At 32.1% G+C, this 18006-nt stretch overlaps 1 protein-coding gene across 1 annotated transcript; it reads left to right on the forward strand.

Annotated features, from left to right (window-relative positions):
* The first annotated feature begins 15384 nt into the window (after positions 1-15384).
* On the forward strand, positions 15385-17716 carry LOC108463037 (7-deoxyloganetin glucosyltransferase-like). Its single transcript, XM_017762977.2, has 2 exons — positions 15385-15946; positions 16564-17716. The coding sequence occupies exons 1-2, from the start codon at positions 15436-15438 to the stop codon at positions 17499-17501; spliced, it is 1449 nt and encodes a 482-aa protein (XP_017618466.1). The 5' UTR covers positions 15385-15435; the 3' UTR covers positions 17502-17716.
* The last annotated feature ends 290 nt before the right edge of the window (positions 17717-18006 follow it).

The following is an 18006-nucleotide window of genomic DNA, read 5'->3' on the forward strand; positions in this document are numbered from 1 at the left end:
TGTAAGATAAATGAGCAATGCAATTATTACATTTATTCTTAGCTATACACAGGAGCTTGGGCTTTGGGTGTATGTCGCTCTGTCGATCACATTGGTTCAGACATTAGTTGGGATCATCCTTGTGCACTTATTGTAAAGATTAGTTTCAATTCTTAATTTCGAGTACAATAACAGATGGCTTTTGTGGGAATCATAATTAGAGATCATGAACGTTATCTTCTAGCAGGTTGACATGTTTGTTGCAGAGGTTATGGTGTTAAATCCTCATATGATATCCTTGATTCCCTTGAGTTAAATATGTTCACTTAATACAATCTTATTTTATATCATTTTTACTATTGTGTCTTCTTAATGATTAATATGATCACTGTCAACAAATAACTGTGATAAATTGTTCGTTCGAGAACAAGCAACCCATGACTACGTTCCATATTTATCAATCCACACAATGCTAAGAGAGGATACCATTAACTCTTTAATTGAGCTATGAATTCCACTGTTGTTAGTAAAGCCATGCCATACACAAGTCATGTACCCAACATACTGGCTATGTGTAACACCCCATACCCGATACTATTGCCGGAGTCGAACACGAGGTGTTAACGGACTTAATTCATTAATTAAACAGCTCATACAATTCATTTTAAAATTTCCAGACAAGCTGGCTAACTGCATCACAGTCGCTTTAAAAATCATATCTCGAGTTACGAAACTCGAAATCCAATTCCATAAATTTTTCCTGAAACTAGACTCATATATATATCTACTAATTTTTTTCTAGAATTTTTGGTTGGGCCAATTAGTACAGTTTATTAGTTAAAGTCTCCCCTGTTTCAGGGTTCAACTACTCTGACCTCAGTGTATTACGAATCAGATATCTCCCTGTACAGAGCTTCAATGACTATGCCGTTTATCTCTAATAAAACTAGACTCAATAAGGAATCTGTACATATAAAGCATGACTTCTAATTATCTTTGTAAAATTTATGGTGAATTTCCAAAGTCAGAACAGGGGATCCAGAAATCGCTCTGGCCCTGTTTCACAAAAATTTAAACATCTCATAAAATATAGCTCATATACCTGTTTCGCTTATTCCATATGAAAATAGACTCATCAAGCTTCGATTCCATAACTTATTCATTATTTAATTCCATTTTTACTATTTTTAGTGATTTTTTAAACTCACGTCACTGCTGCTGTCTGAATCTATTTTATGGTAAATTTTACCTATTTCATGGTTTCCATGGATTAGCTAGCAAATTGACATACATAATACCAAATATGATCATGATTAGCCATTCCAATGGCTAATCATTACCAAGCATTTCTATTTCCATACCACTCAATAACCATATCATAAGACCATATATACAAAATGATTATAATGCTATACATGCCATACTCAAAATATACAAGCCATTATGCCAAGATGGTATACGGATAGTGTGGCGTGCCTCCGACCGCTTCCGATTTCCGAGCTGGCTTGTCAACACTACAAGGAATGAAAAGGAGGAGTAAGCATAAATGCTTAGTAAGCTCACATGCAAATAGCAAGTAACATAACCATATAAGCAAACATAAAACATCATTTGCATAATTATCACCAAGACATTCATATCACCTTTTCATTTATCATCTTACCATATTGTTGTTATATCGAGTTTTCAACCCGAGGGTTAAGTACATACCTGTTCAAAGTATCCATTTCACAACACTTACCAATACGTCCCTTTCATCTTGAGTATTCCTCCATTTGAGTAGAACTTTACCCGTTGAACACATCGAATATAATTCGGATACATGGAAAGTTTGCACATAAGTGCCACATATGTAGCCAAGCTACCATGTAACCCGCCCATAAGTGAACTCGGACTCAACTCAACGAGCTCGGGCGTCAGATCCATAAGTGAACTCGGACTCAACTCAACGAGTTCGGATGCCTAGTTACATCTCACGAACTCGGACTCAACTCAACGAGTTCGGACGTCGCATCCATAAGTGAACTCGGACTCAACTCAACGAGTTCGGATGCCCAAATATCCCAGTGACATGTCACTTGTATCCTAATCCATTCCTGAGGTTCAACGGACCTTTTCCTAATCATGTGTCTCAACCATCTTCTACGGAATGCCGATATCGATACTCAGTAGTATTTCACATTTTCCAAGTATATCACATAATTTGACATATTATCAAACAATTATCACAAGTATAATATTTCATAATAATTATCATATCATTTAAAAACATTAAAACATTTAAAATAATAACTATGTTACCAACATTTACATATGAACTTACCTCGTATGCTAAAATGGCTATTTTACCATTTCGTCCACAACTTGGTATTTTCCCCATTTTAGCCCAATTTCAGTTTTCCTTGCTCTATCATTTAAAATATAGTCTAATTAGGACTCACATTATTCAAATTGACCCAAAATCATATTTTGGAAAAATTACAATTTTGCCCCTAAACTTTTGCATATTTACACTTTTGCCCCAAAGCTCGTAAATTAAAATTCAGCCTATTTTCTTATGTTTTATGACATGCTGATCATTTTTCCTTCTATGGCAACATCAAATTCTCACTCTAACATGTACTTATGACTATTAGGTATTTTTACCGATTAAGCCCTTTGCTCGTTTTCACTTAAAACCGAGTAGCACAAGTTGTCTAACATAATTTAAAACTTCATATTCTATCATAAAACACCAAAATACACAAATTTCACCTATGGGTATTTTTCCAAATATAAACCCTAGGTTAAATTATTGCTAGCATAAGCTAAATCGAGCTAGGGACTCCAAAACGTAAAAATCATTAAAAACGAGGCTAGAACGGACTTACAATCGAGCTTGGAAGCTTGAAAAACCCTAGCCATGGTTTCTCCTTGCTATATTCGGCCATGGGGTTGAAGATGAGCAACATTGGCTTTTAATTTTGTATTTTAATTCATTTTACCCCTAAATGACCAAAATGCCCTTACTACTAAACTTTCCAAAAATTCCATCCATGTCCAATTTTTGTCCATAGACTTAGAAATTGGTAAAATTATTCTTTAAGGACCTCTAATTAATAATCTAATTCAATTTTATGCAAAATACTTCTAGAACACAAGTTTTGCAATTTATTCAATTTAGTCCCAAATTTCAAATTAAGCACTTTATGCATAAAATTTCTTCACGAAATTTTCACACAATCATGCAATCATATCATAGACCTTAAAATAATCATAAAATAATTATTTATATCTCGGATTTTGTGGTCACGAAACCACTATTCCGACTAGGCCCAAAATCAGGATATTACACTATGGGCTCAATCATCTTTAGAGTATAAGCCTCCACTTAAATCAAAACACATGAGTTGCATATACATGGTTAGTGACTAACATAGGATTTAGGTAAACTACACCATAAACGTCACAAGTGAATTAATTTATAAACGGATTCAAAATTAACTCATCTTGGGTCCAATCCAATGTATCATTCTACCAATGAATACATCTATATCTCTACCCGTGTAGTCAACTCTCCGACAATCAAGACTAGCCATCTCCCCAATTGGAATCATAAACAACATAATTGTAACGCCCCCAAAATTAGAATTTTTGTTTGTTAATTCTACCATAATTAAGTATTTGTTTTATGGTTAAGTTCATTGATTATGTGTTAGAGGTCTTGAGTTCAAATCTTATTTTTGGGAAAATTCAATTATTTTTTGTCCTGTGCTTATCTCTATTGTTCAGCTTAGGTAATATTTTTGTTCAATTTATGATAAGAATGAGCTTGCTGGTTAAAAAGTAAAATTCTTGTGAGTGTATTTATGGTCTTGAGTTTGAATCCCAGTGTGAGCAAGTTCGATTATTTTTGCTTGTCTGTTTGTGTCGCCTTTTCTTGTGAAGTTTTAATCAGATCTGAACTTTGGTAGTTATTGGATGTAGGAAAAACAGTGGGGTGGTGGTTTGATAGGATTAGGTTTGTTAGGATTGTTAATATATTATTTTATTTTATTTTATTTGAAATAAGCAATATATTTTTCTTCTTTTTCCAAAAAATAATTTTCCCAATTTTCACATTTTATTTTCTCCCTAAATCCTCATGTTTCCTTTTCTTTCTTTTCCTACATCAGTTTCTTCCTCTTCTTTGTTTTGTTTTCTTTCATTTTTATTCATCCCATGGGTTTTGTGGTTCAATAGTGAAAGTTAATTGAATAGTGGAAATCGAATTTGTGCGTAAGTAATGTCTTCCCTCTTTTCCGTTTTGGAGAGTTCGTTTCTTGGAAGTTTAGTTTTGTTGATAAGGGATTATGTGTTTAATCGTGTTAGTTAATTGTTTTATTTAGGAGAAACTCATGAAGCAAATAATTAACCAACAATTTAAGATTTGGGGAAGTTCTGTTCATTCGAAAGTAAACGTTACTATTAATTGGGGACTGTTTTGGCTATTTGGGGGTTAATCAATTGTGGTTGGGTTAGTATTTTAGAAAAATTGAAGTTGTTAATCATTTAACCATTGCACAGTTGAGGGCTGATTTGTTGAATATTTGATGTTCTAGGTGCTAGAATACTAAATTTTTGGATTTGCATTGAAATCGGGTCAAGTGTGTATCGAGAAACACGAAAAACATCAAATGACGAAAGCCAAAAAATTACACAGTTAACTCCACACAAACGTGTGGTAGGTCGTGTGTGTAACACGGTCGTGTGCTGGGCTGTGTGAGACACACGGTCTGGACTATTGGGCTGTGTGGGCCACATGGGCGTGTGTGAGGCCGTGTGCCAGGTCTTGTGGGCCACACGGACTGGCCATTTAGGTCATGTGGGCCACACGGCAATGTAGGCCCAAAATTTTAAATTTTTCCCTAGGGCCGTAAACATCGTTTGGATCAATCGTAGGCCTTCCATAGGGTTAGCTTGTTATTAATTAAGCTATAAAACATTGCTCCTGACCATCTGTTAGCGTAAATTTGATATAAAGACGCATGTTTGAAATGATATAAGATAGGTAAAACCTATATTATGCTATATATTGTCTGAAAAGTGTTATATATGTTCTAAATATGTCATTATAAGCTAGTACATCATAAGCATAGTTGATATCTGTTAGTTCTACATTTGCATCTGGGATGGGATTTGGTATAAGGAAGAAGTCTGGACAGTTTAATAACCTACCATATTTGGTGGCTCAACCACATATATTTCTGTAGACGGTAATAAATCACCTAATAAACTAGCAGCTCAGCTACAAATATTCTGAGAAGTGTCATACCGACACTATATGGTGTGTTGGGGTCATCAGAGATGGTGTGTAGCAGATGGGGGTAGGATTATATTTCTACATCTGTTATGTTCTAAAAAATAATGTTTTTGACATATATATATATATATATATATATATATATATTTATAGCTGATTGACTTCTGTATGATTTGTTACACACTAAGTTACAGAACTCACTTTCTGTTGTCTGTCACTTTTAGGTAATCCTTAGACTTAGGTGGGTTGTTTTTACGGGAGCTCGATTATAATAATCTTTCTATAAATTCAATTTATTTAAATTTGGGTTTGAGAGTTTTGTAAATTTTGGACTGTTTTGGTTTTGAACTTTATTTCTGTTTTTCGCATGATGTTGATTAACGTTTTATCGACAATGTTCATCTTTTTGCAAAATAAGGAATTTCAAAACTACAAACTATGTTTTCCAAATTTCAAATTTTTAAGAATATCTGCTGCAAAGTTATACGTTTTTAGAAAAATGTAAACAAACAACGTTTTCATTAAATCATTTAAGTGAAATATGTTTTCAACTAAACTTGATTTTTGTGTAATAAAAACTTACGACATATTTTCAAAAACAAACGAATTCTAATAATCAAACGATTTTTGCTAACATCTCCAGATCTAGCCCTAACGTTTAGGTCAAATTTGAGGTGTTACAATAATAATCCTTCTCAATATTTGAATCAAATGCTCATTTCAATTATTTTATGAGATTATAGACTTATTTAGATTATCTACTAAAATAAGTTGTCTTTTTCACAATGTAAATGTTCTCACAATGTCACTTATCTTTAGTTTGAACTTAGTCAATCAATTAGCTAATATTTGTTTGTCATAATTTCGCTATGCATGCAAAATATAAAAGACAGAAATACAAAAAACATAATAGTAAAATGTGAAATTAACTTTATTTATTCATTGTTCAAATAAATAAAAAATAGTTACATGTTTATTACAGTATAGGCAAATTTCCCAACATAAAGGACACAAGTGAATTGGTTAAATATTGGCACCTTGCAATATAAATATGGGAATGTAGCTATGGATGAACTTGAGATGAAAGAGATTGTACGATATTATTTCAACAACCTTTTCTCTACAAAAGGGATTGGTGATACAGAACATATTCTAGCCGGTGTAGACAAGAGCATTTCAGATAGCATGAATCATATGTTGACAGATAGATATACGGATGAGGAGGTTTATTTGGATCTAAAGGGGATGGGTCTAACAAAAGCGTAAAGGGCATATGGTTATTCAACTATTTTCTTTCTAAACTTTTGGCACATCACTGGAGGGGAAGTTAGTTCCTACTATTTGGGAGTTTTGAATGAAGGTAAGATTTTGGGACTTCTTAATATAACCAATAATGTATTAATACCAAAAGAAGCCCATCCGATGAATTTAACAAATTTTACGCCGATAAGTCCCTATACAGTTCTTTATAAAATGATTTCAAAGATAGTTGCTAGTCATTTTAAAAGAGCATTAGAATGATGTATTGATGAAGCTCAAAGTGCATTTGTGTCGAGGCATTTGATAACAGATAATGTTCTCCTAGCTTATGAATTTTTTCACACTTTTAGGTAAAAATGAACAGGGAGTAAGGGTTTTATGACACTGAAATTAGACATGAGTAAAACATATGATCGAGTAGAGTGATTGTTTTTAATGAGATTTTTTAATTCATGGGTGGAGCTTATTATGCGATGCATAACTACTGTCTCGTAGTAAATTGTAGTTAATAGAAAAGTTGGAAAGGTTTTTAAACCTACTAGAGGCCTACAACAGGGAGATCCATTAAGCCCTTTTCTATTTTTAATATGTAATGAAGCGCTCTCATCTCTTATGATATTGGCTATGAAGGAAGGTTTGTTAAAAAGGGCTAAAGTATGTAGAAGGAGACCTCAAATCTCTCATTTCATGTTTGTTGATGATTGCATTTTATTTGGAGAGGCTACTGATATGAGGGCTCATATTCCGAAAGATATACTTAGGAAGTATGAAGTATGTTCTGGGTAGAGTATTAACTATGAAAAGTAAATTGTGTTCTATAGTTCAAGTACTTCTGATAGGGCAAGAAGGATAGTTTCGCAAATCTTGAATGTTAGAAGCTCAACGAATTCGAAGAAGTATTTTAGTTTGCTAAATATGGTAGGACGGATGAAGAAACTATTTTTTCAGTTACTAAAGGATCATATCAAGAAAAAGATTGATAATTAGAGTACTAAACAGTTTTCACAAGGTGGAAAAGAGATTTTTATAAAAGTTTTTCTACAAGGTATTCTGACGTATTCAATGGCTTGCTTTTTGCTACTGAAGTCACTTTGTGGGGAATTAGAGAGTATAATGGTGAAATTTTGGTGGCAAAAAGGACATGGAAAATAGGGGACCATTGGTGTGAGTGGAAATCACTATGAGAATTAAAATAGAATAAGGATTTGGGTTTTAGATGTTTAACAAAATTTAATTTAGCTTTACTTGTAAAATAGGGTTGGCGCCTAATTAATTATCTGAATTTGTTGTTAGCCTGTATTTTAAAAGCTAAATATTACCCAGATACTGATTTTTTAAGTGTCAGATTGGGAAATATTCCTTCTTATACCTAGAAGATTGTATGGGCGGCTAAAGGTAAGTTACAAGATGGGTTGTTCTAGTAGGTTGGGACTGGAATAAAAATTCCAGTGATGGAAGTGGCATGGGTACCAAGGCCAGTAGACTACAATATACAAAATAATGTTAGTAATTCAGGCATTAGTGTGGTTGCGAATTTGATAGATGATAATTCCAAAGAATGGAAAACAGAAGTAGAGAATAATATCTTCTATGAAAGCGATGCTAACAGAATTTTACGTATTCCACTAGAAAAGGTGTCACACGATGATTTTATGGTGTCAAAAGGGGAAGCATCGGGGGAGTATTCTGTGCAGAGTGGATACAAGCTAGTTTTACAAGGTACTATAGACCCTATTGCTTATTACAATTAAAGCAACTACATGTTGTTTTACAAAAAAAATTTGGAGTCTGAAACTACCCTCAAAACTAAAAATTACAATTTGGAGAATTTCTATGAACTTTATACCTATTCTCAATAATCTACATTATAAGAGATTAGCTGAACCACAATGTGTCCCAAATGTGTAGGTGAATTAGAAAACAAAAAGCTTGTATTTCGTTCGTGATTGTCCTACAAAAAAGGAAATTTGACATAAATTGAATTTTGTTTGGCCACAATCGGTGACAAATTCAGAGTGTATGGAATGGTTTACTTGGATATTTAAAGAAAATTCTGCCAACCAATGTCAACTTTTTTGTTGTGCGTTGTTGGTAAGTTGGACAAAAAGGAACAAGTTGTTGCATGAAGGAAAAAAAAAACCACGACAAGCAATAGTAGATTTCATTACAAATTACATACGAGAACTAGATGGGATGGGGAAAAAGTTACCTGGTAGGGGATCGGAGATTGAGCGGTAGAGAATACTGAAGTGGCCAAATCTCAAAATAAATTTTGATGCCGCTTTTAACAAACAAGAAAGCATATCTTGTTTAGGCATTATGATAAAGGATTCAAATTGATGGGTTCTAAGGTCTAAAACAGTGTTAAACAATAACATACCTTTGGCGTTTGCAGCGAAAGCTCTTGCATGTGTTTAGGCAGTTCAAATGGGCTTGGAAATGTGTTTATAAGTGGTGGAAGTTGAAGGCGATACATTTTCAGTAATCAATAAGAGTCAAAGTAATGGGTTGGACAGATCAGAGATAGGTGCATACATAAGGGATATTCAACAATTAAAGAGGGGCTTTCAGAGATGTTGGTTTAAACATACTCCAAGAATGGAAAATAGGGTAGCACATGCATTAGCCACAGAAGGTTTGAAGAGAGGGGAACAGATTTACCTAAGAAGTGAAGTTCCCGAATATGATGTGTTCTTGCTAGAAAATGACCAAAAATAGGTAAAAACATCAGACTGAGCTGCCTTTAGAGAAATGGTTAAAGTCGAATGAAGAAGCCAAAAAAAATGGAGAGATCAAAAAAGGAAGAAAAGTCAAAACTCCCTCAGGAACTATAATTGATTGAGGTCTGATTGGGCGGCCTAGAAGCTTATAGAGCACGACAGTTCATATTTTGATCGGATTTTTTTTTGCCCAGACTAAGCTTCTTGACCGAACTGAGCTGTAACAGTTGTTTTGCCTAATGAATTGGTCTTGGGCTTTGTTTTATTTATTAATAAAATCCAATTTGTTTAATTTCAAAAAAAAAAAAGAGAGGAAAGGTTATAGATAATTTTAAGTATTGTGTATATGTTGTATATTTGATAAATTTTGTAACTAATCTTTCCTTTAGTAGGTAATTTAATTTCTAATTCACAACTTTCTTTTAAATTGATCATATTGTTATATATTATTTTAATAGTTGACTGAGTTTATATGTTTTAATTGTATGTATTCTTATAGATTTTAAATACTAAGCATATTCGTTCAAATTCTGGTCAATATAAATTAAAATTTATATCAATATTCACAATTTTTGTACTAATATAATTTAAGGTAAATTATCTGGTTGGTTACTCAACTTTTAAGGTGCTTTCATTTTGGTCACCCAAAATGAAATTTTTGCAATTTCGTCACTCAACTTCTAGGGCACTTTCATTTTAGTCACCTTACTATTAAATCTCTAATGGTAGTTAACTTGTACACACCACTTCATGTTCACACTTTTATTTTTGTCACCCCAAAATATCATTTTTATAATATTGGTCGAGGTAAAAAATTAAGGATTAAAGTAAAAAATGGTAGAAACTAAAATAATGTTTTAAAATAATCAAATTGTACCTTTTTAGCCCATTCGAAAGTTCTAAATATATTTTTTCACTATTAAAATTTTAAATTTCAAAACATTAAAATCAATTAAACAAGTTATTGAAAATTTTATCCCTTGCAATTAATTTAATTAATTAATTTTATATTCCATGCCAAACAAAACCCAAAATTTTCTTATCACTTCTTTACCCAAACCAAGAACTAACAATTAATTCAATTAATTGCAATAATTTTCTTTATTTTCAGCTTAGTATAGAATATTTGAAATTATATAATAAAAATAAATTTAAGTTTCAAAAAAATATTAAATATGAGTTGTCGAGTTTATTGCATTGAGAATAATATGGAAAGAAAATAAAATTTTAAAATTTAGAAGGAGATATTTCAATATTAAAGTAATTAATATTATCAAGTGATAAAATTTTTAACAATTTATTTAATTGATTTTATGTTTTGATATTTAAATTTCAATATTGAAAAAAAATTAGAATTTTGGCAATGTTATAAACAAGTACAATTTGAAAATTTTTCAATACATTATTTTAATTTCTACCATTTTTTCACTTTAATCCTTTTTTTACCCCAAATCAATACTTTAAAATGGGATATTTTATGGTGATCAAAATAAAAACAACCTAAAAGTTGGGTGACCAAAATAAAAGTAAAAACATGATATAATGTAACACCCATTACTCGATTCAGTCGTCAAACTCGAGTTTTTAGAATGTTACAGTCATAACCAGAATAGAACACATTTAAATGACATTGATTATCCCAAATAAACATAGAATACTTCCTAAATGCATAATTATTGCTCAAATTTAACAAAAATCATCCAAACATAATCAAGTCAATTTATGATTAACAAATACATCATTTCTCAAATCATATACAGGTTTCTGTATGCTCTAATACCATCCAGAATTTAACTAGGATTAATTTGCAACATTTTCAAATTTTTAGTTCAATTATAAATTAAAACAATTCAGAGCTTAATTGTAATTATCATAATCAATAGTCAATCATTATTCATAGCATATATGTGAAAACGGAACTTAAATCGAGTCCACGGACCTTAAAAATAGTTTGGAAACAACTACGGATTAATCTAAAACAAAATAAAAAAAACGTGGAAAATTTTGAAAACAATGATCACATGGCCGTGTGACAGAGCCCATGTCATATGGCTAAACCGTGTACAGTTCGAAGTTAGGGGCACACGATTGTGTCTCTAGAGTCGTGAATAGCCTGATACCGTGTGGAAAAACCTGTACCTAAAAATCAATAAGGCACACTACCATGTGGCAAACAGTGTCCCAGGCTGTGTACAACCTAAATGACTTCAAAAACAAGTAATTTCAAACACCATTTCTTAGCTATCAAACCCAACCATTTCCACCAATTTAAAACACATTCAAACATGTCAAAAACATGCTAAAAACATTCATCCTAAGTGGCTAATCAATGTACCCTCATTAGTACCACAATTTAAACATTTAAAATCCAAATTACATACATCATTTCCCAAAACACAAAACATGTATCTATCAAGCATTTCATAACTTTAAACCACAATCAAAACCAAACTTGGAAATATACGAATCATACCATTTATATACATATGGTTAAAACATGCCAAAAGAGCCAAATAAACACAACCACAACATCACATAACAAAAAGCATAGAACAACAGTCTAATAACAAGTGAACTTGAATTCCTAGTACATGCTACTTATAACCTAAATCAAAGTAATCACAATTTATACCGAGTCGATAAACAAATAGTGTGAGCTCTGACTTGAACTTCCAACCGACAGAAACTTTCGACGATCTATGGGAAAAACAACACAACAGATGTAAGCAAATCTTTGCTTTGTAAGTATGTATTAAACTTTAACTTTAACTTACCATAAAGGTTGGAACTTAAACATTTTTGCAATTAAAATTTATAAACAATGTCATGAGATTATTATTAACCTATACATATCACAAGTCTCACAAGGTTAGTGAGTTCACATATATGAAACTTATAACTTTATCATGTCATAAAAAATATACAAGTAAACACATTTGATACACCATTCATTCAACATTTATTCATTTAACAATTCACATTTCCATTTTAAGTGTTCATCTCAAATGTCCCTTCTTACTTATCTATCCATATAAACATTTCATATAACACTTCATATAATTATTTCCATATAACCGCTTCATATAGGTATTTCGCTTACATGTTCTCGTATAACTGATTCATATAACCATTACATATATCTACTTTTATATAACCAATTCATATAACCATTTTGTATAGCCATTTCAAAGTGTTAGCCTTAACACAACATGATTTAATAATTCCAAGTCAGTAAACAACAATATACAGATATTCAGAATTCATATTTTTATCCATTTTAATGAAACAATTTATCATTGCACAATCTTTGTTTTTCCAATGGAACTTTGTAAAAGAACTCAATACACAAGTCTGGGAAATAGATGATGCTCATATGAGCTAATCAGATATAGAAATATATGTGTTGGGTTACCCATTCGGGCTAAACTAGCGACAACATAGAAAAATAGCCTGGCTAGGGCTATGTATATATGTAAGGTTACCAGTCCAGGCTAAACCTTTAAAATGAAAACGAATTACTAGTCCAAGCTAAATTTGTGTCACATGCATATCCGAGTCCATAACAAATACTGGAGTTTGATCCAGAACGGGAACCATTTAGAAATCTCATGTATGAGACTTTTACTCGATACATCGGAATTATCACAGAATTCAATTTACTACCAAATAGTCTGATTTCAATTTTAACAATATATATAATTAACCACAGCTAATAAAAATTTGTAACAATAGAAAGAAGAACGAACTTACCTAGACAAAAATGATTGCGAAAACAAGGCCAACAACTAATTCATTAATTTAGTTTTTCCACGATTCGAGTCCGGTTGTTTGTTTCTTGATCTAAATAAATAGTTTTTGTTCAATTAATCCATTCAAACATTTCAAACATTTTAAACATTTCAAACATTTAAACTTAAACTTAAACTTATAATCCTTTTTAACATAAATTTAAAAATTATCCCTAAACTTTTCACTTTTATTCAATTTAGTCCCTAAACCCGAAACTTTTGAATTTACCACCATTTAACCAATTCAATGCTAGCTGAATTTTATATAATCCCTATTTATGCCACATTTATCACAATTTCACAATAATTCCAAGAATTTTTACTATTTTAACAACTTAGTCCCTAAATACAAAATTAACAAAATTTACTTCATCAAATATCCCTTAAATATTTCATAGCTTACAAATTTAACCATTTCTATCAAAACATATAAGATTCATCAATGGCAAATTTAGAAATTTTTAACAGTTTTGAAAGCGGAGGTACGAGTTAGTTAGATTAAACTGCAATGATCTCAAAAACATAAAAATTAAAAGAAACGGAATTCAAATGTACTTACATGCACAAGTTGAAGCTTAGCCGAATCTTCAAACTCAACAATGGAGTTTCGGTCATCCACAATGAAAAATGAAGATGATATTTATTTTATTATTTTATCTAACTTTATCTTTTTATTTAATTACCAAAATGTCATTAATTTACATATTTTTAAACTAAAGCATATATATATACCGTCCAACATTTTAAGTATGGTTAAATTATCATATAAATCCATTCAACTATGTTTTTGAAATCAATTAACCCTTTTAAACTAATAACGATTGATTTTTGTGATTTTTACGATTTAGTTTTTTTTACTTAATTACCTATCTAAAAGTTAAAATTTTCTAACTAAATTTTAATATACCTATATAATCACTCCGTAAATATTTAATAAAATATTTACTAGCTCGATTTACTGAAATGAAGTCTCCAAACATCATTCTCGAAAATCACTTGACTTTAGGGACAACCAACTTGTACTTAAATATTCATTCAATTACCAAAAATTATCAAACTAAAATTCAATATAATATCATAATTGATTCGTAAATATTACATAATAATATTTACCAACTTACTCGTCAGATTTGTGATTTCAAAACCACTATTTTCAACACTACTGAAAAACGGGTTGTTACATGTAACGTGTACAGTTAACTGCCATTAGAGATTTGACGGTTTGGTGATTAAAATAAAAGATATTAAAATTTGAGTGAAAAATTACAATGATTTTATTTTGGGTGACCAAATAAAACACCCTAAAAATCGGGTCACTAACTAGATAATTTACCTATTTAATGAACATAATAAATCATTTCTAATTTTAAAATTACCTAAATTTTAATTAAATCCTAGTGAACATTTGATCATAATTTGGATTCCTAAAATATAGATCTCTTTAAACAAAATAAATATACAAAGGTATCAAAATTAAATAATGTATTGTGTATTAAGAAGCATTAATAAATTAAGTGGACAATAATAATGCTCTAACCAGCCTTGTAAGTTATTTAAAATATTAATAGATTTTTTTTTCAGCAATCAATTTTTAATAATGATTGTAAAAACTTGTAGGAGAAAATGAAGATGTTGAACGTTGATTTCAGGTTATTACAGCATAACTTTATACTTTGAATTCTATACAACTAATCTATGCATAGTACAAGAAGACAAACTTATATATATCACAATTTATGCTATATTAAGGTATAATTTTGAATTTGTCCTTTACAAAATTTGAAAACTTGTTAGTAGAACACGTCCTTTATTATTTTTAATTTTAAAAATATAATTTAAAATACAACAAATCACTATTCTTATAAAAAAATATTGGTGTAGGGACTGCATAAAAAATATTGGTATTGTTTGTATTTTGGTTTGCAGAATCTTTTGCAATGCAAGTCATACTGAAAACTTCCATCAAGCACTTCTATTAACTAATGATTTATTTTAGAAAACAATAATCGTAAGTAGCAAACATGTCCAAACCATAAATCAATTTTTGCATTGGTTCCTAAAATTTAAACAATCCAATTGAATCTTCAAACTGAATCTAATATATATAAACATATTTATTAATTCATACATTATTAAGAGATGAACCAAGCCAACTCCAAGTTGACAATTAAGGCTAAGATGATAGTTGAACATAATTAGTATTATACTTTAGTCTGAAATTCAATTGGAATGATCTGAAATTTGGGTTCAATTTAAAATTTGACTCATAGTTTGAGGACCAATAGTAGAATTAACCCTATAAATAATTTCAAGCACTAAAATATATGGCTTAAACACTTGGTGCTTCCTTTAAAGATAGGGTTTCCACCATTGTTGTAAGGCACACCAAGGAAGAAAGAGATAAAATATGGCACCCATTTCATTACCTAACAAGCCCCATGCAGTATGCATCCCCTTCCCGGCACAAGGTCACGTAAACCCGATGCTCAAAGTGGCCAAACTCCTCCATTTCAAAGGCTTCCGCATCACTTTCGTCAACACCGAGTACAACCACAAACGCTTGCTCAAATCCAGGGGCCCCCACGCCCTCGACGGCTTGCCTGACTTCCGGTTCGAGACAATCCCCGACGGCCTTCCTCCGCCCGACATCGACGCCACGCAAGACATCCCCGCGCTTTGTGACTCCACTAGCAAGCATTGTTTGGCTCCCTTTCGCCGACTCCTTGTTGAGCTAAATGTTAATTCCGGTGTCCCTCCGGTCACTTGTATCGTCGCTGATGGGAGCATGTCGTTCACTCTCGAGGCGGCTAAAGAGTTAGGGATTCCCAGTGTGTTGCTTTGGACACCCAGTGCTTGTGGTTTCTTGGCTTATTGCCATTTCCGACGGCTTATTGATGAGGGTTTTACACCATTGAAAGGTACAAAACTCTGGTTTTTCTTTCAAACTTTTTGGTTAAATTTGGCTATTGTCCCTCTACTATGCTATAAATTTAAGATTTAATCCTTATAGTTTAATTTCAGATATTTGATTTATTGTTATTAATTAGTACATATAATTAATAAAATTAAATTTTCTTGAGTAAAATGTTTTAAAAGATGTAAGCATGTTTTAGGCTGAAATTTGAATTTTTTTCCATTATTTCTAATATTTTTAATTAAAAAACCTTTAATCCTTTTATTTTTATGCATATTTATTATCAGTTGACTGATTGACTCAATTTTCATATGGAATTAATTTTGTGGCAGAATAACAGTGAAAAAATTCACTTAATCACTTTTAACAACTAAAATTGTGACAAATAAAAATAAAAAATTAATTATTTTCTTCTTAAAATGCATCCTTAAGCATTCATTTTAAAAGTATTCCACATCAGTATTTAAGTGAAATGATGATGTTAATAATTTCAACTAATTAATAATATTATAAAATAAAAACAAAATTATATCAAATTACAGGAGTAAATATCGAATATTAGCATAGTAAAAGGACTGAATTCTGAATTTGACCCCTAACAATTTCTTCATCATTGGGCAGATGAATCCTATTTGACAAACGGGTATTTGGATACCGTCATTGACTGGATCCCGGGCCTGAAAAACATCCGTATAAGGGACCTTCCAAGCTTTGTTCGAACAACGAATCCAGACGATATAATGTTGAATTTCTTTGCGACGGAGTGCGAAAGAGCTTCCAAAGCTTCCGCCATTATCGTAAACACCTTCGATGAATTGGAACATGATGTCGTCAAAGCTCTCTCCTCTATCTTCCCTAAATTTTACACTATTGGACCCCTTCACTTGCTCCTCAACCACATCCCACCGTCGTCGCCTTTAAGCTCCATGGGGTCCAACCTGTGGAAAGAAGAGCATCGATGTTTGCAATGGCTGGATTTAAAAGAACCCAAATCGGTCGTTTACGTTAATTTCGGGAGCATCACGGTGATGACGGTGAATCAAATGGTTGAATTCGCTTGGGGTTTGGCTAATAGTAAAAAACCTTTTTTGTGGATCATTAGACCCGATTTGGTACGGGGGGATTCCGCCATTTTTCTGCCGGAATTCATCGAGGAAACTAAAGACCGGTGTTTCATGGCGAGCTGGTGCCCGCAAAAGGAAGTACTGAACCATAACGCGGTGGCCGGGTTCTTGACGCACAGCGGGTGGAATTCGACTGTGGAAAGCATTTCGAGTGGGGTGGCGATGGTTTCTTGGCCGTTCTTCGCGGAGCAACAAACGAATTGTTGGTTCGCTTGTAATGAATGGGGTATCGGCATGGAAATCGACAACGATGTGAAGAGGGAGAAAGTGGAAAAGCTGGTGAGGGAGCTGATGGAAGGAAAGAAAGGGGAGGAGATGAGGGAAAACGCCATGGAATGGAAGAGAAAAGCTGAAAAAGCTGCGTGTTTGGATGGACCGTCCTTGTTGAATCTGGATAGGTTGATTAATGAAGTCTTGCTCGAAGGACATGAATGATCAACTTTATTTTAAAAAAATAAAACACCTTCACGTTTATAGGTTTGAGTTCTTAATTATTATTTTTTTATCGATACACTCAACATTACGATTATTTAAAAATTAATTCAGTTTTAAAGGAAAATGTGAGTTAACTGTTAATTAAACTGTAAGTCAACTAAGTAATCTATTTGGCGTGCCACATAAGTCCGAGGTAACGTCAGTTATAAACTAAATTGTTTAACAATTTTTTTTTTCATTTTGTTTCAATCTTCTCTTTCTTCTTCTCTTTCTCTCTTCCCCTCTAACTATTGTCATCGTTGTGTCCAACACCCACCATCATCGCCTTCCCTCTTACTTCTCATTATTTCAACCCCTACCATCTCTCCCTTTCCTCTTACTCCTCACGTTTGTAAAAAGAGGACTCAACGTTGTAAAAAGTAAAAAGAGGACTCATTATTGTAGCCCATTTTAGGGTTTTATTTTTTTAATTAATAAAAAAAACTAGAAAAATCAAACGTTACTT

This window comes from Gossypium arboreum, chromosome 13 (genome assembly GCF_025698485.1).
Source record: "Gossypium arboreum isolate Shixiya-1 chromosome 13, ASM2569848v2, whole genome shotgun sequence".
NCBI classification, from domain to species: Eukaryota; Viridiplantae; Streptophyta; class Magnoliopsida; order Malvales; family Malvaceae; genus Gossypium; species Gossypium arboreum.